Source organism: Spodoptera frugiperda, chromosome 27 (genome assembly GCF_023101765.2).
Source record: "Spodoptera frugiperda isolate SF20-4 chromosome 27, AGI-APGP_CSIRO_Sfru_2.0, whole genome shotgun sequence".
Taxonomy (NCBI): Eukaryota; Metazoa; Arthropoda; class Insecta; order Lepidoptera; family Noctuidae; genus Spodoptera; species Spodoptera frugiperda.
Window position 1 is genome coordinate 5,581,102 of NC_064238.1, and position 23,784 is coordinate 5,604,885.

At 35.4% G+C, this 23,784-nt stretch overlaps 1 protein-coding gene across 15 annotated transcripts in view; it reads left to right on the forward strand.

Moving 5' to 3' along the window:
* LOC118263915 (eye-specific diacylglycerol kinase) overlaps window positions 1-23,784 on the forward strand; it is a 148,086-nt gene that overhangs the window by 15,561 nt on the left and 108,741 nt on the right. For all 15 annotated transcript variants that reach the window (XR_007707302.1, XR_007707303.1, XM_050705468.1 and 12 more), the window contains exons 2-3: window positions 21,859-22,041; window positions 22,231-22,374. Coding sequence is in view for 13 of the 15 variants with exons in the window: in XM_050705468.1 (XP_050561425.1) it covers window positions 21,952-22,041; window positions 22,231-22,374 (234 nt within the window). In the remaining 2 variants the exon portion in view is untranslated. The remainder of the gene's footprint in view (window positions 1-21,858; window positions 22,042-22,230; window positions 22,375-23,784) is intronic.

Consider the following 23,784-nt stretch of genomic DNA (forward strand, 5'->3'; position numbering starts at 1 on the left):
CGAGGCAATTTGCGGATTTTTTTAATAACAAGTGAATAATTACACGCAATCTCTCAAAGCGAAGTGCACACGTTATATTCGTACCTTCGGGAGCTGAAATGAATGTGTGCTCGCGCTACCCGCACCACTCGCGTATATCATTGCACATAACGTTCTCGCGAGACTTACTATTCTTTATGATGTTAATGTTCTAAAGTAAAAATGTTACGTTAAAACTCGGTACGTTTCTCGTAAACACTCCACTCTGCACTACAATTTATCTTTATTTTCTGTACGCAGCCGAAAGCAGTTGCATGCCGTAATACATTTTCAACTTTACAATGTGCAGTAAAAAGAAAAGCATCAAGTTATAGTTCTTACTTTTGTATTTACGATGGTATCTACGAACAGAGTAGAATGTCTTCATATTACTATACATTTTCGTCGAGTAGGTATTATTTCACGCGATCTAAGAAGTTTTATTTATTCATGACCTATCTTTATTCCAAAAATGTCTCATAGAATTCTGTTTGGTATTGGTGCGTGTGACGTGACTCATTCAATAAAATGTTAAATCGGATTTATTTATTTAAAGAGATGTAGGAAAATCGATTCAGTGAACGTATCGAAAATATAAATAAAGAACTCTTGAATACGTAGGGACCCTTCGTCAATTAGAATGTGGTTTATACAAATTCGGACCGTTCAACATAATAAGTATTAAATGGTACACATGAGGTATTTGAGTAAATATCCAGACAGATTTAGAGAGATGATAAATTGGACTTGTTTATTTTTCAAAAATAATTTTATGAACACGAATTGATGAGATAGAATTTATTATAAAAAGCTGTCTGGAAAATGTATCAAAGACGTAGTGTCTACGCGGTCGTAGCACAGTGTCAGCTACGCCGTAGCACTTGTGACCACAGATTTTTGCTTTTACATTTTCATGTTTATTTTTTTATCGTTTTAATGTTCTGTTCTCATTATTTCCTTTTGATCTTAACATCGTTTGTTCGTAGTTTTCTTTGAAGTTTTGATGGTGAACTATATCCTTTATTTAAGGAATAGTACCTATGTTTAGCATTGCATCATTTAACATTTTAAACCATAATTTATTCATTTCTATTATTGCCGGGCACAGAGATTCATCTAACGTGAACATGAAAAGGGGTCTGGTCAGACAGTTGGACAGCAACTGATTGTATGAACTTCAGTTTTGAGGACATAAACCCTAAATAATTCCAGTATAATATTTCAAACATAACAAAATCACTTTGCTCCGTGTTTTGTGGTGAAACAATGTAAAACTAAAATGTTACGTGTGTCGAGAGCTTGTAAGTAATAACAATCTTATTTACGTTGATGCATTAGCACGTACAGCTGCCGTATTACGTATTCACTGTGTAAATGCGCTGCATTCCCTCGTCCTTCCAATTTCTAAGTAAAATGAGGCTGAAGTCAGTGAGATGCACGTGTGTTGTAGTAAAGCGAACATAAGTCTGATGGAAAATGGAAATACAGGAGCTTCCCGACCAAACATCGTGCTCATCGGCTTTTAAACGAGCAGCTCTTTACGTCAACAACCAGCATGTACGTATATGTATGGCTGTGAATGTGTATGTGAACACGTAATCATTACTTCGCATAATGCTGCCGCTAGCAGCGCGTGTTTACCTACTTCTAAACTTACCTTTATTAATTTTACGGGCGAATCGCTGCCTAACATCATTTATAATGCATAGTCAAGAGTATGAAAACAAACTACGGGAAACTTTGGATAGTTTTCGTATTATGTAAAGATACATTAGCACATCAAGTACGGAATAAGATTTGCACTGTGTACTTTATGTGCTTGCTTGAGTATATAATATATTAACAGCTTTTACCCTCGGTCTTACCGGAATTAGTCTTTTTTTTTTCTGGGGGAAAATCATCCAATGACTTCTCTCGCCAGGGCAAAGCGAGAGGGAGTGTCAGACTCTTACTGACTAAAAACCACCCTGTTCCTACTCCTGCTTGTCGAGCCGGAGCCCCGGTAAACCCGCTAGGTAGTCCGCAGCTCCGGATTAAGCATCAGCCCTACTGGGCCCCATCTGTGGTGGTCTGATGGCTCTTTGAGGCGCGCGCGGAACGCAACGCGCCGCACGCACGGGTCTGGTTCTGGTCGGGCGGCGAGCTACCCTTGCTCGCCGTCCGCAGACCTGCACTTACGGTGGCCGGAGATCGTCACGCGATCCCCGACGCCCGGAGTGTCTTTTGCGTCGGCTAGGGCGTGAGGAAGTTCGTTCTCCCACGCGTCCCGCCTCCTCCTTAGCTAGCATAACTGCTTCGCAGAAGGAGGAGACGGCATCCCAGTCCCCCTCGCTCCACACCATGGTCTGAACCAAAGCCGGACGCGAGAGGTCGCCGTCGCCGATCACTTCCCTGAGGGCACGGCGGTGCTCAGCCCACGCAGGGCAGACCGCAACCGTGTGTTCCACCGTGTCCTCCGGGCGGTCTTCGCAGTGATGACACCCGGGCACCGGAATTAGTCTAAGTTCTATTCCGTACCTACTTGTAAGAAAATTTAAAGTATTGGTAGGACACAAAGTTAAATTGAACAATGAACTTACTTTTTTAATCACTATATTAGTTGAGGGTTAGCAGCGAGCAGGATAAATGTTAGTATACATATAACATCGTAAGCATTATGACACCCTGGTAGTGTTGTTTTAAATTCGTATTTTACCTCATGAGAGTTCCCTTCACATCCTCCTTACAGCATACAGTACGATACAAGTGAAAAGAGCCGCTTTCAATTTACATAAGTATATGGAAAATCGTTGCCTATAGGATGTTTTTCTTTTGTTCTCGAATAATAAGGTGAAATATTTCGTGAAACATATTTCTTTAAAGGCAACTCGTATCTCTTTGTGCCCCACAACCTGGCATTAACGACTTCGACACTTTCAGATAAATATGCGCTTAGTCAATTGTAAAAAAGTATTTGTTTATTGATGTCGGTTCATTTAATGGTTCTAATTACGCTCATATTTTGTGAATATTATCCTTATTGTACGATTGGTTACTTAGATTGATTTAATGATTATTTCTATTAGAAATATCTAACTAAAATGTTAATTATTTATCATCCTCACGTTACAAGGTTTCACACTCAGAAGCTAAATCGAAATTTTTGGTAAGAAAAACTAACTTGTTAGTACGCCAATTAAGGAAAATACGAAAGTATGAAAATAGAGCGTATAAAGCTCATTTACAGCTACAGGTTTCAATATTTACTAACATTGGCGTGTTCAAAATACATCAAAACACCGTAAGTGGTTGAAGTGGAAACGTCTCAGGAATCGTTGAATTTTATGAGGCAAAAAGTAGGATGGAGTTAGTTAAGGGAAATAGGGGATTGAAAAATCAATAGCTTGCTTATCGGCGACGTATGCAGCCACGTAAACTAGGGCTGCGCGCACTACACGTCACTGTACTTAATTATTTTATTCGAGGGGAATATGTCACGCTCATTCACCTTCAGACTTCACCCAGCGTGAATTAACTATTCAACGAAGCGACTAAGTCTAGCGGCCAAGTGTTCGTATATTCATTAGCCGCGTATTAAATTTTAATAGCAAGGCCAGACAACCTGTTTGAAAGTTCACGTTTTTATGTATTTTCTCTGCAATCCTGTAACACTTTGAAGCATGTTTAAAAATGTATACATTTTTCGAAGTACGAATTTAATTTATGCGAATTTTTTGTGTAATAAGAAGTGGTTGACTGCAATGCGAAATAAAATTCGCATTCGTTTACTAACCTGTAACCTGGTCAAAATATTCAGTATTTAAGTATAGTACAGTTTTTGCAGAGCATGCATGTGTTGGCTTAAATTAGTTCTTTGTTAAATCAGAAACAGCTAGTAATAACTCACAGCAGGGGTTTAATTAAATCCTTAGCAAAAAGTGTAAAAGAATGTGTCATAAATTTGGTGCAATTTTGTTCAAAAAATTAGCGAACAATAACGCAGAAAAACTTAAGTAATGAGATTAAATTACTTGTTCAGGTGAGATTACACAATGTGATCCTAGCCTGAATGTGGAACCATTAGTCGGGTACACGTATTCTGATAAAGATGGAGAGAAAATGAGGCAAAGTTTCCAGCCATTTGTTTAAGGATAAGTCGTAGCACCTCGGGAGAAGTCGCGTGACTAAAGAGTCTAATTAAAAGTTGTTCTACGCTCTCTTAGAACCTGCGTTGATCTATTGTGCGCACGTAGCGTAGGTACGTACCTACGCTCTCCGTGGTTGCGAGCTTTGATGAAGATATGCGATCTTTCATCTTTACGTGCACATATTCGGCATAACTTCTTTATCCGCCTAATACAATATTCTCCCTTTGTGTGAACCATATTGTTATTCTATTGGGATGATAAAACAAAATAGAATTATTGATACAATATAATACAACGTGAATAAAAAGTACATCGTGTAACACGGCAGGTAACATTTCGCCAATAAAGAAATGATTTGTTCTTTTTTCATATAAATTCTAATGTTCATGTACGTGTACGAATTTAGAATGATGTACATTGTACACGCTAATACTGGTTGCTATAGTTATTTAGTAGTATACCTGTGTGGCCAAATGTTGATTTGTTTAGCCGTTTCAGGAAAATAGTTTATTCAACAAATTGTGATTGTTTACATAAGTTGTTGCCAGCACACTACACGGTCGCGAGTACCTCTCTGTTGTTGGCTCACGTATCGTTTCCTGTGACTCTATCTTGATCTAATTTCATCCAGTGTTTGCTCGTAGTATAATCGATCATTCCACTTCAGTTGGTACACACATAGCCACATACCTACGAATTCATTATATCAGTGCGTCCATGTGTTCTTAAAGAAATACTACTAGTCATGTTCTTTTGTTGATGATTATAAATCACGGCGGGAAAATAAACAGCTGACTTTGTTTCGTTTTTATTACCCGAACAATATCTATACAGTTGTACAATAAAAGAATTCGTGTGAAATATCAAAAGTGTTCGAACAATGAAAACTCCTCGTTCACGTGCTGCTCGTAGTGTCTTGTAGTGCTTATATCTTTTTGGTTGTATACACATTTGAACTCTTTGTGCGAGCTTTTCATTTTCCATTCCATCGAGCAGCACGCGATCGGCCGCGGTTGCACGAGACAGCCGACGACCGTGGTGCACGATGAGTCTTTTGGCTGTTTGTGTGTACCGGTACAAAGCTAGATCATACTAGGGAAAATTGCAACTATGAAGCGTACTCAGGTACGCTCGCAAATACCAACTGTTATATGTGACTAGTGTTGCAATTCTGTACGAATGAATCGTGATATCGATGCCTATAATAAGAAACACGTGAATGATATTGATTTGAAGTAAAATCTTTAAATTTTGTTATAACATGTCAGTCGTTCTGATAAAAATATTGTATCAATTCTTGTAATCTCTTATCATGCAAATATTCATATAATGTGACATTTTTTAAAAATTGATATTTTATCCTCGTTTATCTGTATTTAGAGTTGTTTGCATCGGATAGATTAACTTGTCTCCATTATCGTAATTTTGGCTATCATTGTCGTCGATATCAAGCAGTTGTTATCGTAATCTCGCGTATGCTATCATCATAAACGTCGTGATTGTGTTGGGGATTAGCCAGAACATTTCATTGTTATAGCCATCATACACAATGATCGTAACGATTACTTAATCTCTGTTCATGAGCGATCGATTGAACATTAAAAGAGGAACGTCAATATTTAGGTCATCGGAATTCTGGATATTGACATCGTTTTTAGTATATTGTGCTGCACGTTTGTGTTAATGTCATTCAGTGCAGCTTTTAATTAAGGTGTGCTGATGTTGGCGCTAGTAATACACTTGGTTAAGTCTAATTAAACGGTTGTTTGCCGTTTTATCTCTAAGTCAACCATTGCTTTGATGTATTCAAATAGAGATCAAGAAACGTTTTATTGATAAACTTATCAAAGTTTTCATTGAGATATAAATAAAAATGTGTTCCAATAACATTTACGTCCACTTATTTATTGCTTCCAGGTCAATTGTTATATGGCAAGTGACGTGATATCCGTATTTAGCTCCCAAGTCGAGTGTGAGATCTGTATCTGTAGTTCGTATCCGCAGATCGTGACGCAAATACTCCCTATACGAGGAATCTTCAAGTAAATCAGGAAACCGCTAATGTACTTAGTGATGCAAGACTTGCAGACTTGTGAACTACTTATCGTATCCTGGTTGTTTAATCAGTATTACAAGTGAGAATATCTATACTATATTATGGATTGAGTGTGTTGCAGGACATAACTTTGTCCTTGTAAAAATTACCAAGTGTAGCATCTGGTTAGATTTTTCTTTTCCCCTCAGCAGATGGCACAAAAGGGACACATTTTGGTCCTCCCGGTACATGAAAACTTCATCCGACTTCTTCACACGTATGGTGCCAACGGGTGTTATACATACTTGTTTACTTTAATCCAGAGAATATATATTTAAACAATTCCACATTTTCCAACTTCTGTAAAATATTTTATTACAAATCCTAAAGAAAATAGAATAGACTTCCTCTCCAATGAATTGAGGTTCATTAGATTTAACAGTAACAAAATTAATTTGCCGGATTATAAAAGATCAACGGGAATTAATATGAAGTTCACCTCCGCTGGCGTTGATTTGATTTCGACGTCGTTAATTATTTCTATTATTTTATAGACGGAGACATCGAGGATTGTGGAAATCTTTGAACTTTGGGAGTACATGAAAAGAAATTATTAACTGTATTAATCTATAGATTTACATATGTATGTCGTTATATTTAATACGGTATATAAATACATAGTGAAGCTGTTCGGTTTTGACGAGGACTGGCATGCGGAGCTCGCTGCAGACAATGGTCGCCAGAATGCCGATACAAAGGCATACCAGCCGCTTATATGTTTGCTCCACACTATTTGTTCATCTTAAACTATATTAGACCGCACTCCATTGTACGTTTGCTCGATCGGAATCGTAGGAAAAAGCACGACAGCAGTACAATACTGGCTTTATTAAATTCTTTATATTATTTTAATTTTGCATTATGATCTTAAAACCATTTTTTAATTAGGTATTTTATAATTTATCTCATTATTATATCTTAAATTAAATAATTTATTTTCTTGATAATTACTGACTTTCCTTATAGCATTTCTTAAACATTTCTAGTTTGGTCTTATCTCTATTTTGGACGAAATTACTTGGCGATATTGTTTAAATTTCATTGTCTCTTAAAATATATAGTTAACGAGATAGGGGTGAAAATAATGAAAGAGTAGAATACAAAGATCTCTATCGAATAGAGATGTGCCCGAATAAATTAAGTGTCCTAAATGTTTGTCACTGTCGCCTGTAGCAAGCAACCCTGCCTGTTGCAAGAGCGAAGTTATATAAATAGATAAATGCTCATTGTAGTAGGTGTATTTAATGTCAGAATAGTTTATGCTTTCACATGTTCTTCCGAAATTATATCGATCACATTTATGTATATTGTAAAAGTTATTGTAAAACCCTTATGTTGAATTTTGTATGTAGGTCCATTTATGTCTGCGATCTCAATTTATTTTCTCATTTCGCGAACCAATCAAATATTTGCGCACGGTGAAAAAAGGATCACAAAATGACTGGGTTATTTTGGACATACATGGAAATGGGTGGAAAACTGAAAAAAAACTTCACATTTAAATATAGGTCAATCTTTATCTGACATTTGCCTGATATGGACGCGGCAAAAGTTCGAGGATAAAAAGTTCTGCACGAATTTTAGCCGTACGTGGAGCATTTGATTTAATTACCGCACTCCGTTTACGAAATTGGTAATTATAAACTAAAAAACTACTAGGGTAGCGGAATAGCCTCGTTAGGGTAAATTTTAATGTAACCAAAATTGGATGCATTCGCTTGTAAGCTATGATAGTGAATTGAATTTAGAATATTGACAAAATTGCATTAACACCATCGGTTCCTGTAATATTCGTATATTTAGTATAAATATCTATCTACTATTTGTTGTGGCTTCTGACCGTCTTCAACCAATGCATACGTCCGTCCAACTGTTTCATCCATCTTATATATTATTCAGTCGAAACCTCAACTTCGCGTTCTACTTCTTACATATTTAACTTCAACGACTTGTTATATTCTACACATATCTATGTTTATATATGTGTAAATCATATCAAATATTGTAGTAAATAACCCCAATTAGTGGTTCCTTCATAGGATGTGAGAATTTAAACGCTATGTAATGTACCTATCAGTTATTCCATTAAAATCCTGCTGCCTCTAGCTAATTTTATAACAACGTGGGCCGAAATATTACCTGCGTAATAAAGCTTTTAAAACACCGTATTTTGCAAGTACTTTAATACTTAATGTTACTCTTAATACTTTAAGGTGACAGCCCAAAGTGTTATTTTAATCTTGATTTATGTTTGAGGATTTACTATCTCTTTAGGTTTGGCCAATATTTTCCGCCTAATAAAATAGTAGGTATTGACCAAAGTAAATAATTGCCAACATAGAGTAATGATTGTACACATTAATAAAACAAATGCAACCAATGTGGTACCAACATTGGAGTTGGTGTTATAAGCTAATGTGAGCGCTAGTGATGTGCTGTAGCCATTATTTATTCACGTGCCCGCACTGTCACCTGTGGTACCAGGTGACTGCACCAGTCAGTGACAGTATGTACCTGACATTTGTGCGGGATAGCGACCTCAACTCGGGCTAATCTGCGATCTAATATTTAGCGAGTGCACTGGCAAACACTAGTTGATGAATCTCCACGCTCATGCAAAGCGGTTTATAATTAATTATTAGTTCAATTAGTTAGTTTATGTTAATTAACTACTACTTAGATGTTAATGTAATATGGATTAAATGAATTTGTAATAGTTTAAGTGTTATGACTTTGAGACTTAAAGGTATTAAGCATGTATTATGCACGTAACACAAAATAGGTTGGTCGCATTAACGACATTGTTACATACATACATAACCTTACGCCTGTCTCCCATTGGGGTAGGCAGAGACAATGCAAATTTTTGACTGCACGGTTAGCGCGGTGGCTGGGCAACTGGCTGCCGTGCAACGTGTAGGTTCGATTCCCGCACGGAGCAACTCTTTGTGTGATCTACAAATTGTTGTTTCGGGTCTGGGTGTCATGTGCATGTGAACTTGTATGTTTGTAAACGCACCCACGACACAGGAGCTAGTGTGGGGCAATGTTTTTTAAAGAAAGAAAAAAAAAAAAATTGCTACGATTCTTACATACCTCTTTCACTTCGTCAACAGTCTTCTATCTTTTCCTGCATGTTCGTCGGTTAAAGGTTATTATAATTTATTCATATACAAAAGCATCAGAAATAGCACATAAGTACCTAGGCAGAAATGTGTACACAGTACACTATTCTTCGAACCATTAAGGATAGCCTTTTGCGAAACACCAAACGTAATTTAGCCAAGGAATCAAATCAAGACTCGGTTTTCGATCGTACCAAAGCACGCAAAAAGAGTTAACTTTATCACAAAAGAGTTTACGTTACTATACCTCCATTACTTCTAAGAGTCCCAGGGAGAAGTTTTCATCTTCGATAGACACTAATCAAATTGAGGAATGGCGTAAACGTGTTTGAAAGCAACACGGGAACACGCACGCGTGAATTTGAATGACATCTGTCGACTTTGTATTTCAATTCGATTGGCTACAAAGTACTGAGCTATTGCAGGATTAAACGCCTTACCTTTTATTAAGTTATTCTTTCAGAATTTGTGTTACACGCATTTATGTGGTCATCAATTGTTACGTTTTAAATAAGTCCGTTTTCCAGCCCTTTTAGTAAGGAATTCTAATCTAACGAGGCGCTCCTATGTGCAGTGATTTTTTTTCAGAAGTTCTTTCATTCGATTTTCGTCAATTGTTACCATGCAATAAAAGGCAAGCCCATTGAGATTCACGGAACTGAAACCAGACTCTCCACCCTCTCGACTATTGTGAATTGCGAAAATCCAATAATACTTTACTCGGTTCTGCAAGCGGAGACCGAACGCGATCGCATTTGCATCTACAGGCCGAAGGAACGAGGCAGTTTCTACTAAGGTTTATTTTTTAATCTTGTTTATAAATTGGCTATGTTGAGTATTAATATTAACTGATTGTTGTAGATGTTTCTTTATGCAACATTCAGATATGCAGGAATATTTAAAATATACTTACGTACCTTCTTCTATTATCTCTTCGTTTTCAAACTTACAAACAGATGTATAGGTAGATTTTGAAGAGAGCACGTTTAATGGGGATGTCTTGTTTTCTCCAGTTCGTGCATTTTAATGGTGACGACATCACTTGTTACGTCATGCATCTTATTTTCATTTTTTTTATTGAAATGATTAATATCTAGTTATTTATGAATCATATTTTTTGTTTATTTACGTTTTTAATATTAAATCGCATAATTTATTTGAAATATAAAAAAGCATTGCGATCACGTATTGTTATGCTTCTTCGTTTTGCTTTATAAGTAGGTACCAAGGGACAAAAAATCAAACCACAAATAAGATGTTTTATTAGGAACGTTTTAGGGTGTGTTTATTAAAATTCAAAACGAGGCATGAATACTAAATGAGCTGTTACTGGGGAAGCAGGTTTGTTCAATTGATGCTCCGTACATGTATTGTGTACTGTTTCAGAGTTACAATGGACCGTTTTCGTACGCTGTGAATAACCAAGCTATTAAATTTTGCATCATATACTTGAACAGGCAACAAACAATGGAAATAGATAACATAATGTACCCTATATATACAATGTTATATATAGAAAGACAATATCGAATATAACGTAACTCCGTTGAATTTACTGCTTCATTGCAATTGGTCGAATGGTCGCAAGTGCGACTGTCAAGCAACATCTGCTCTTGATTTTCACAATTTCCCAATTGAATCTGGAATTATACCGATTCATGGCAATAAGCTTCCATATTATACCATATTTTGTATCGAAGTATTGTAAAATATACATGTTTTCATTCGGGAATAACGGTTGTTTGTAATGGCATTAATTGGGAAACATTCTTTATGCCACACGTAAATTCCCGGCGGGTATTGAGCCAATTACGTTGTAGGCCCATCACTCAAGAGCTGCAGCCTTCAGACCTGTGCAGACGGGTTACTTTTTCATCAATGAAAATCTCAACAAACTTTACTAACTTTATCATATCATTTACAAAGACGACCTGCAGACTTGATCTTGAGATGCAGTTACGTTTTTGATTGGTGTGTATACTAGTTTTTCTGGCCAACCAGATCTTTAAATTAATTTTCAACGGACAAAAGTCCCTCGTCTGCACAAACCCTTAACGCGCCTTTATCGTATCGCTGGGTAATAAATTATTAATTTACATTACACTCATTTACAGAACCAATTACGTTTGGGAAGGATGTAAGTAAATACGGAATAATGGGATCTGCATTATTCGATGTTATCTATTCACTGTTTGTTTATTTCGATACCCCGTTGATGAGGCTGTTTTAAGCGCGACTGGTGAACACGCGATTCGGATCTCGATGCCCGGGGCGACAAAATGTATTATGGCGTATTCCGAGTTTGAAATATTGAATAGAATTTTAAGGTATATTATGTTTGGTGTGTGTTTTTAATTATTTCAAACAGGTTAAAAGTCTGTGAACTAATCAACGCAGTGACAAATTAATTAATTATATTGACACGTACCTATAGTTAGGAGATTTTGGGTTTAGTTAGATGTTAGGGTTAATTATATCAGGTTTTTAAATTACTGTAGAGTTGCCTGATGCCTGTTAAGTTTCAAAGTAAAGAACTGTTATAAAATGTATAAATATGGAAAAAAATATTCTCATGTTTCAGATCTTTGTAAAGTAATTAGCTTCCGAGCTTCCTTCTACACGAGTTAATTAATGAGATGCTGTTTAAATAAATAAGTTTCTATTTCTAAGTATCTGCAGTAGACGTTTACTTGGTTGCTGTGAGATGCTGATTAAAAGTATCTACTTACACGTGTAGATATGGAAAAGAAAATAGATATTTTTTTTTTATATTTTATTACTAGCTGTTGATCGCGACTTCGTCCGCATAGAATAATGACTTTCTAGACAGAATTTAGGCGTGTGATTTTTTTCTAAAATTAAAAAAATCTGAAGTAAAAGTAGCATAAGTTACACTCCTTAGTACATTAACTTCCAATACAAGCCGAAATCGGACCATCCATTTCAGAGATTAGCCAGAACAAATAAGTAGACAAAAAACAGATACAAAAATTGAAGAAAATATATTTTGGTTTATGTATCGTATGTATTTATATGCATATAGTAATAAGCAGTTATTTCAATATTACAAACAGGCACTTTTATTTATTAGTCTAGATGATATAAAAATAATAAATTTAATTTAATTAGTAATAGATTAAGGTCATGTTTTACTTGGCCGTATGGCCGTAGAATAAATAAACAAAATGTCAAGACGTAGTTAGTATATTATACAAATTAGTCATATGAAAATGATTTGATACACTAACAATTATTCTCAAGCGTTTATACCCAATTATATTTATTACGATCGTTATAATATTTGTAGAGTTTTGTACTGTATGTATAACGAGTTAAAACACATTTTCATAATAACACACCTAAATAATTAGTTTGAAGTTAGGTTAATAGGTAATTATGGGTGGAAACCATTTAAAAAAATATATAGGTAGCAACGAACTTAGTAACTTGTTGGTTCAGGCAAAAAACTCATAAAACATTATTAACATAATGCCACAATTTCATTAAAAAGGAGCGTAATTTATGAAAGCATTTTCTTTCTTACCCGTCATATGTTAATGCAACAAATTACAACAGCACCCGCGTTGAGCTTCTATTAAATAAATTAAAAAAAATACATACATATAATAAACGGTCCACAGCAATTCTGCAGCAAAGAACAATTTGTCAACGTATTCGTGCGGAGAACGTTGAATATTTATACAATTTTTTTTACTTAATTTTTCACTTTAAAAAATCACGCTTCGAATGTAAATGTACATTTGGAAACGAGAAATCCGTAATAAGCTAAAGGAAATAGGAATCATTCGCCCATTAAAATTCACGAATCTCATGACGTTTGCTTCCGAAAAGACTTTCTCCGTTGCTTTTAACGTTCATCGCTTGTAAATCTGATTTATTTTTCCATAAAATTAAACAACATTATACTTTATTTTTGGTGAAATTGTAGGCAGTTGCGTATGATATCTGCCTGTATATTGTTTGTGGAAATGAATCCAGGATATTTTCATCATCATCATCATCACTTGTCTGTTTCGATTCTCTTCTGGGCATAGATACCCTCAATAGTTAACCCCTGAACTTATATGCAGCAGTTGCATTTAAATTTAACTTCTGAAGTGCTACGAAATGGGGTTTAAGCTACCTAATAACAATGCTAAAGATTTGATTTGTGCTGATCTTTCGATGTCACTAAGCTGTTGGATTTGCATTTTTTTCCCTTCTTTTCAATTATTAGACAAAGTGACCTGTGTTTGCCATTACGAAAGTGAAAATAAGATATTAGGGGCAAACAGCCTTGAGCTGCGAACTACCTAGCTGGTTTACCGGGGCTGCGGCTCGAAAAGCAGGAGTAGGAACGGGGTGGTTTTTGGTCAGTAAGAGTATGACTCTCCCTCTTGCCTTTTCCAAGGCGGGAGAAGCCAATGATTTTCCCCCCAGAAAAAAGGGGCAAACAGCATTGGCGGTAAACAACTAGTTTGTACATGAAGATGTTTTTTCTTAACCTTAATGTCTTTTCCTATAACTAAAAGTTGAAAATGTTTATTACGGTTACAACGTAAATATTTACTTTCGAAGTAAACATTATCTATTATGTTTGTATTTAGAATTGTTTACTAGCCTCGGGTTATTATTGATGTCGTTTTGTATTTTTCTGCTCATACAACAGTCTTATTGTCATAACATCAATATATTATTACAGCTATTGGCGATACTTTTGTTATTACGTAAGTGATACGTAAATAGATAAGTATGGAATTTGCCAAATAATTTTATTTTAGTTGTAAATTTAGTAAGGGGAATAACCATTATATCATTATGATTATGACGAAATGTGTTTATGAAGGATTAAGTTCTGCAATACGATAGACGGTGGATATAAAATACATTGATTAACATTATAAAGACGATTGGTACCTATCAGTTGAAGTCTGGTTTATCAGTTTAAACTAATAGTCAGTTTAAATTAATTAGAAAATAACGACGATGTTACATAACTGGCAGGTTACGAGCTGGAACCTATTTATCTTTCAAGAGTTAAAAAATAATACCACGTGTTCTATTGTCCGAAGGAGTTAGTAGATATGAATATTTAAAATGTTAAGTACACTCCTTTCAGGTAAGGTGACGAGTTCGAAGTAAAACTAGTCCTTTGTAGGGCTCCAGAACAATGTAGGTACCACTTACCTGTCTAGTGTGACTCCTAAATATAACAAATAATTTATGAATGCAGGTATCAATTAAGCAGCAGCCATATTGTGATGGTGGTTGGGACTTTACCGTATTTAATTATTACGTGTCATGCATAAAAAAGTACATGTTAAATTAATCGTATGATGGCACGCGACTTACGACCGACGCGACGTGTTTACTTTACTGAAATAATGTTCTCTAGAAAACTGTAGAAGTATATTAAAATTGTTTGAAAGTTACTACGTTATATACCTTGCTTTGTTGATCTATGTAGGTATCGTTAAGGGTTCCCACAGCGTACTCATGATTTTAGTTAGTAAAAGTTCGACAGGCTATTTCGCCCTTCCATGTCAAATGAATTCTACGTAAGAGTTTTTCATTCCTAAGGGAGCGATAAGAAGGCTATCGAGTTTTTATTTTTTTCTGCTGGATAGTACATGGGTGTAGAATTCTCTGAAAAAGACTCAGGTGATAAGTAATGATAACTGACCAAGTCACGCCAAAGTTGTGATGCCTCTGTCTTTTTTTATTATTACTAATGTATTTTAAATCTTGTATTATAGTTTAGGTGCATGTATCCAAGGTTAAAGAACATGATAATATGGAATGTTAATCACTTTATGATATTATATTTATACATATAGCTAGATGTACGCTACGTTACGAGTATACTTTACATCGCAAAATCGATTTCCTAAGTTATTGGAGAGTTTCACATGATAATATTATTTCTTGATACTGCCACGGACATAAAAGCGTTGGAAACGTCTACATATTGATGGAGAATGGCTGAGGGTCTCAAGCTGTCACTCGCCTACTTCTCCCCTCTTAACTCCGCCCCAGGGCATGTCAGTTCTTCGAAAACGATATCTCTTCGCTACCACTGGATGTACTTTTCCAATACGATACATTTTCTTAATACTTTTTTTTCTTAGTACTTGTCATTGGTTTTTGCTTTGATGATGTTACTTTCGAGTTCGAGTTACTGTATGATATTTAGTTCAGTAACTAAATAATTTATATCATTTGCATTTTTGTCGTGTATTTCATCTATCGAAAGTAGTTCATGGAAAGTCCGTTACATCTTGTCGTCATCATTTAGAAAACAATACGTGCATACTTATTGAACATGGTCTAATTACCTCTTTGCTGAATTATAAATGAATTTCATCCTTTGCCTTTGTGATTACTCAAGCAAAATCCTTCCGTATGTCATCTGGGATTTACTCCGACCTTATCACATATCCTCCAGCATCGTATATTACTCTCATTATTTACGAACATCGTCCAAAAGAAGGTGAAAAAGTAAAAATCCGTTATATTGAGCTCACACAAGGAAAGAGTAACTCAAGGGGCGTCGATAACTTTTTCCTTCGACATTGAAAGAATTCAGTATATTAGCTCGATGTAGCATTTCAACCATTTTGTCTTTATTGGAAGCGAGAAAGTTTCTCGACTTCAAAAGTTAGACAGACATTTGCATCTGGCATACTTTTTACGTAAGTACTTACAAACTCGAATATCTGTAGGTAAGTCCTGCCAATTACTTAACAATTTTCGAGATGTTTTCGTTCAAAGTAAAATCAGCTTTTCGTTTAGAATTGATAAGTACTCTCCATTTTGAATTTATAACAGACAACGATGAAAAGAACATTTATGTAAGCGATCCCATCGTAGGCCACAGAAACAGTCAGATCATGATCTATCTGCACGGCATTCATGATATATTTTTCCTCATAAACAAAGATATTTATTTAGTGTTGTTGGGAAGATATATTACCTTGTACATATAAGATTAAAGAGAGAACGCTCATAGGTTTATAGACTTAGTACGAGTTTGCTTTACGTTTTAAGTAATCGAAACAAGAGCTCTTTCGGCGCTCTGATTGACCCGCTCGAATAAACCAACTAATCAGAGCACCGAACGCGGTCTGTCTGTCTGTTACGGATTGACGATGATGATGAATGCTCTTGTATATTAATTTCTGAAAACTTTAATGGAAATTGATGTAAATTAGAAATAAACCTACTCTATAGAACTGTCGGCAGCAGGTTTAGGAATTGGCAAAAGAAATAAAGAATAAGACAAAAAAGCAATAAGTTTTTTTCTGTAAAACATTGTTGTCCGACAACAAGTTTGTCTTTCATATGCCTGTTTAAGACAACCTTCTGAATTTTGAAGGTAAAATTAAATTACCTTAATAAAATGCAAACAAACGTACCGTTGCTAGCCTATAAAAAGTACCTACTTTTTGTGTATATTTTCCTTTTTGTTTTTATTTTCAAAGTATATTTACTTTGGTCTCGGGAAATGGGTTCATCTATTTAAATATACATAGTACATGTGTTTTTACAACTGTTGGAAAGTAGAACTCGCCCAAAAATTAAAAATTTACTTTTTAAAGCTTGCTTTACTGCCTTTCTTTCATGGGTATTGAAATTAGGTTTTAATATTGGAAAACATAATTTAAAGAGTGCCTTTCTGTTAATTTGTTAAAGGATTAACCAGATTATACGTTAAGAACGTTTAATCCTATTCCCTAATCAAAGTATTGAGATTACGGATTCCTGGCGGATTATTATAGGTGCTTAATGAAAAACACTGCATTGGTAGGTAGACAAAAAACAATATGTATGTAACGATTATGTAATTTAGGAGGTGATACTTCGATCTAATTTATAAGGGTTTTTTTACCAAGTTAATTCTATCTACTTAACTATATTTACAACGTAATTAATAGTGAGGTTGTGAGGTATTTCGGAGCTCGTAAGACATTAAGTTACCGTCCTGTTACGTATGCACGCCTATGCATAATTACACACATAAATAACATCACAGGATCATCCCTAGGGAGGTGAGCTAACTAACTATTAGAGCCAACGCCGAGGGGCAAGGCTTTGCTATTCTAACTCTACTATTACATAATATAATGTCTGTTATTACACAGTTGTGTGTACGGTGTAAGAAGCTTACTTTTAGCCTACCATGTTATTTATTCTAGGTACCTAGTGCTTGGCTCTTCGTCTAAGAAGAATATAAGTACTTATACAAATAAAAATATCCCTGAACGACTCTTGAAAGCAATCAATTATTTCTTCTCATCGTAACTTAGTTGAAAAGAACATTATGTTAATTGTTTTATGTAGGTATCTTAGAGTACAAGAATGTATATTAATCACCCCTTCAAGGAATAAAAGACATGCTCTTATTGCCGAGGGTAAAACTAACGTCATTGACACTCTTTACAAATAAAATTACAGAGAGTAGTTCTACCAGAGGTTAGTAAGCCATTTCACGTGAAAGATAAAAGAGAAGTGGTCGTCTGGGACAATTGCGTCGCTAATTATCGTTAAGTTGGTGGTGACAACGAGAGAAATTAGCCGATTAAAGAGGTAACATTAACGTCTTTTAAATCCGATGTAAGGTGTGACTTGATTTTGCTATTATGTGGGATATATTCTTAGTTCTAATAAACGTCTATAGTGTAGTTACGATACTTGAAAGTCGTCGTTTACGTACATTTCTGCTTTTGAGCTTTCGATTAAGTTCTGACTGGATTACGGTTTTTCGGCTGTTAAGTTTGTTCTAAAAGAACTTTACTAACTACTGTCTAAAACGAGTATAGGTAGGGTGAAATAAATACTAAAATAAACGTATATGAGCCATGTTTATGTACTTATATACGAGAAAGGGAAGGAAATAAGCTTTTTCAAATCAATTTTACCGATATTTCTCGGAGACCACGGTCGGCACGTTTAATATATTTTTCCCTGTCGCCTCCGGCTGCTATTATCACAACGGATAAGCACGTAAGTCTCACATATTTCAACTTGACTAAACATGCGTCACAGCGCCTGCTATAAAGTTCGTGGCATTATGCGCATTGTAGGTTACGATGTGAGCAGTGCGGTAGGCGCTGTTTCTGTAAACCGAGTCGGATGTTACTCATGAATGTATAATAGCTTATGAAAATATGAAGTAATACATAAAATATATAGTGGTACGAAATTTGTATACTTTTTCTGAATGTAAACAAAGACAATAATATAAAACACACGCTTTTTATTCTCTGCGAGATAGGCAGAGCTGCAAATATTAATGCACATTTTTCCAGTTATATGTCAAAAGTTCCATGTAATAGAGGTATCAAAGTTGATGGATTTTTTAACAGTGTTGTAATGAGTAGTAAAGGCGATATGTAAAGAGCTAATCTTATATGTGTTAGAACATTTGTGTATCCATCAATGTGTATGATGACGACAATGATTCGGTTACTGTACACTGTACAACGCGTGGCTTTAAGCGGATTTGCGGATTTCAGAACGTTATCACACTGATGATTTGTGGATGTGATTGCAAACTCGATGGGTAGCTTTTATATCTTAGTGGTTACAGGGATTTACAACCCTAATATATTTTTTAAATCTATCAATAATGGCAAGGGCACAAACACAGGTATGTATACAGATTACCTGCTTCATGTCGTGTCAGCGAGTGGTGTGATTTTAATATTATTATTGGTAACAAAATGACAATCGATTTTCCTCTAATGAGCAAGGTATAAGAATAGGTGCAAGCACTACAAGTAAAATTGACTGTACGTTCAAAGAGAATAAAAAACAAATGTTTTAAATATAAAAGTATAAATGTAATTTGGCTTGAATATTATAATTTCATAAGTACACATATTATGCAGATGTCGTGTACAAATCCACATATTAGTTACGTAATGTTTCCCCAAATAATCTGAATGCGAAGCAATACTTTATTATTGAAGGAACCTTTATCAAACCTTCATCAAGGAAATTCTGGCATTTCCTGATTTACGTTTTCATTATCGTTTGTTAGACGCAGAGATTTATGAAAATCCTTTCGAATATACTCGTAGGTACATGTTAGAAGTTTCGAATGTTCAATATTCTGAAGTTACTTTTAAACTTACCTAACATGATATCACGTCACGGCTTTTAACTGTTTATTTTCGGCATGTGGGTTGAGATTAGGGATGGGCGATTTTTTGCGATAAATACTTGAAATGGATAAATACTGAGTATTATACACTTTTTTTAATAAATACTCAGTATTTAGGTATCTGTTTCAAATATTATAGTACTTAATATATCTATCTTATGTTAAGATGCATATTAAGATACCTATTCATATGTATACATGTAGTTAGGTAACATCCACTTATTGACAATTATATTGCTAATCGCATAATCTAATATGGACGCCCTTCGCTATAATTCCGGGCTCTACATTGCTATTGCGAATTTTGAAATTCGCATATCACTGTTACATTTAGCCAAACTCGGGAGTCAAACAGAAACCTTAATGTAGACTTAAAATAGTAGTAGCGAAGGACCAATGCACCTTGTATATAGTGTGTATAGCGGACCTATGCACAGAGGTATATCTATAGTGTCATTTAGTACCATACAATTAATTGTCGACCACAGAGTAGCATTTAACGGACAGATGAGAACTCTCTTTTGTGGTTGTTTCCATTAGCGTGCCCTTGTTATTTATTTAGAGGTGGATAATTTATTTTGCCGAATTAATGTCAACTCATTTAGCTTTTAGATAAACGGACCTTTTCACGTGGTTACGCATCTACCTATTTTTTGTTTAGCTTCTTATGTGGTTCATGAAGAATCTGGATGAGTATAAAGTGACGGTGTGTACCATTAATAGTGTCATTTAGATTAACTAAAAATAGTCATACACTTTTGTTATTAACTCAATCTAATATTTATCACACACAATTTAATAGTTCTGAGTTCATAAAACTCAAACTGAACTGAACATTAATTTATATTCTTTCAGCAATCAATTATTTTTGTTCGAAAGGTTACCAAAATATTTGTTTTTATAAAGTTTCCATTGTACCGACTCACAATACATTGTTTTATACCAACAAAAGGACAAGGATACGCACAATGAGAACAATATCGTGAATATTGGAAAAGTTCGCTCGATTTCATGCTTTTATTTCTTTAACGGAGTTCAAACATAAATATTGCCCGTTTTAATTTCGATCCCGTCAATGTAAGATAGATGAGGGTATAAGTATTTAAATGATTAGATTCAAATCGCTATTCAATTCGAACAGTACACGTGACGGTGACGAGTCCTCAATGCGATTCAAATTGAAAGACGCGGCGCACTCCGTATTGAGAACAATTCAGATTGAATGCCATTCGATAGGCATCACTCTGGCTACTGAATTAATCCACTGCGAAAATTGATATAACCCTATACATATACCAATGTACCAGGTATGTAGGAATCTATAGGTACTATAAGCTTTTGATTTGATTCGTCTGTGTTTGTGATAAACAAACAGGTTTTGATGTAATCTAGCGACGGAATCTAATTGTGCGGCTCTGTATAAAACCGCCATGGGGATATACAATGGTGCTTTAGAATTTCCGCGACGTTATCTCATCTCGCACCAATGCCCTGGAGCCGGCTGCCTGCCTGCTAATGTAGGATTGGACGACATTGTTTGCTTGGTCACGAGTGAAACTGTTCAACTAATTGGAGCATTTGGAATGGTCAGTACGTGGTCTCATACTGCGTCAATAGGTCTCCGTTTTAGGACTACTAACATAATCAGCTAACGAGGTTTACTTTATTACACACCAGCTCGTATACAGTAAATAGTGCGCCTTAATTCTGTTTCAAACGTTTCAGTCTATTTCTTTTACAAAATCTGTAGGAAAATATTATTCAATAAAGAAAATCCGTTGAGAGGAAACATAGTTTGATGCATCAGGTAAGCCTGTAAACAGTATTGTAAAATATCTAGAAGAGTATCCAGTAAGTTCCTCGGATAAACAAGAATACATTTTTCTTGGGATTTGAGACGCACAGCACCATACGTTGAATAAATCTAAATAGGTGGCCATATTTCTTTATTACAAATATTGAAAACAAGTTATTTTAGTATTTGTAAGCTTTCGCTTTGTCGTGCTCTACTGAGTATAATCCTGCTTATGTTGAAAATCTGATCCTTTTGATTCTGTATACGATGTACCTATTTGAAGTTCGCAATTATTTTACCATCCACCTGCGTACCTTAGGCTCTGGAATTTGACTTATTTTAATTGGAATTATGATAAGCTACGGAGTATTTATAGAAGGATAATAAATATCTTCAAATAATTATTTGGAATTTTTCGTGTATCGAAAGTTTATAACGCTATTTTTATTTTTGAGTGACATGTTTTATCACTGGGGCATATAATATTATGATATGATATTTTTATGGTTTTTAACTAGTAGTATGATGTGTAGAGGTGGTGATAGCGCGTTGCGGCGGGTTGCAGGCGAGGGCGGCGGGGCGGGCCCGCGACATGAAGAGCGCGCGCGCAGCCCGCCCCGACCGCCATGCAGCGCCTGCGCACCACATTCAAACGATCACGCACGCCCACACCCGCCGACATGAAGACGCAAAGTAGCCTCGAGGTACCGAAACAGGTAAGCGTGGTGCATTTGTTCAATTATAATTATATATTTATGTTTGTTAGAACGGTAGAAAATGAGGAAAAATAATTAATTTATTTTTATTGAGAATTTCGAAAATTGTAACACTTTACTCTCGGGAATACAACCTTAAAATCCATTTAGAGTAAATGCGAGTATCACCTCATCACTTCATTTTGGCAGGTCCGGTCGGCATCGTTCGATGAGATCCAATTGGAGGCTGTGCGAGGCTCGGGCGCCAGTGTACTGCTGTCAGTACCGCAGCCCGGAGCACGCAGTCGCTCCTTCGATTCCGCCGGATCTGATGACTCGGGCACATACCTTGAGGTAAGTCAAACAATATTACTATCGAGAAAGTATATTTCCAGAATTCATTACCGATAATCCCTTGAAAATTACTCCGAAAATTAAACGGAAGGCGAAGAGTATTCTAGGAAGTTCTTGTTTGAGTTAGGTATTCATATTATTGAGAATACAAAAGTGTTCGTTTTTTTGATAAAATTCTTTGTAAATAAACGGGAAGCTAATATAAATAAGTACACACTGAATAAAGATATTTATTTAATGAATAATATAGTACCTTCTTATCAACATTTTCGTTTGCCCAAATTTTCCAAACAAGCAAAGGCCGGCCTCATCAATGTCTTCCGTGTTATTCCTGATGAAGGGTGCTCCTTGAGACTACGGATTACGTCAACATTAGCTTTGACGTCGGTTTCAGAGCAGGATGAATAGACTTTAATGAGTACTTAACTTGCATCAAGCAATCTTTACACTTAAATAAAAATAAACAAGGTTCTTTCTAAATAATTGTCAAGGCGAAGAGTGCGACCTAAGTTAGCTTGGAGTGCGTTTCCTTGCTAATTTATTAATCGCAGTTTGTACAGGAGAAGTTCGGCATGAGTGACTTAATGGATTTACTTAAGTTTGAAAAGGTTCCATTAAAAATTCTATCTAGATAGGTACTCATGTACTGGGTAAAAGGAAAAGGCTTAGCTTAGTGAGGTTGTCAATTTTATTTACTTTTTTACACTTAGTGCTTTTTATCTCGTGTATAAGAGTGACACTCTCGTTTGAAAGATTCTCAAAAGTACCCTTCATCCTACTGTTTTTTTTAACGTAAAGGGGAACGTCTAGAATACATTAAACGGAATAATATTTATTAGGGAAGTCTCACGATCTCACTTTGTGAGGGAATACTTATGTCAATGTTTTCAAATGAGCCTGTTGTAAGGTTGGGTGAGGATTAAATTATAGGGCAACAAGAAAATGGCGTAAATTATTAATTGGGTTTGTAAATGTAGAAAGATTTAAGTGTGGGCTTACTTATAAGGGAAGAGTTGAATTATTAAATTATTAAAACGACAAACTTTATGGAAGCGGAACCTACTATGTTTTTGAGGTAATATTTGATGAACAAAGCAACTACTTGTATAATGATTATTTGGGAGACAAACTTAATTATATAATATACATTAGCCGCCTGGAATACATAAGATTAAAGTTCTCAACTAAATGAAACGATGCTATAGTACAGTAGACTAGGTACAACAAGCCAATAATTCTAGCTTTGCCGTGTCCAGAGGGTATGTTCAAAGTTCAAAGTTAACTTCGCCGTGGTTGAATTTCTGCAAACCGTAGCGGTTTTTGCTTGTAACAAACATTCTGTAGTACACTCGTGCGTGTAATAAATACATTATATTTCGCTTTTTCATTTAATTACTAAATGTATATTAA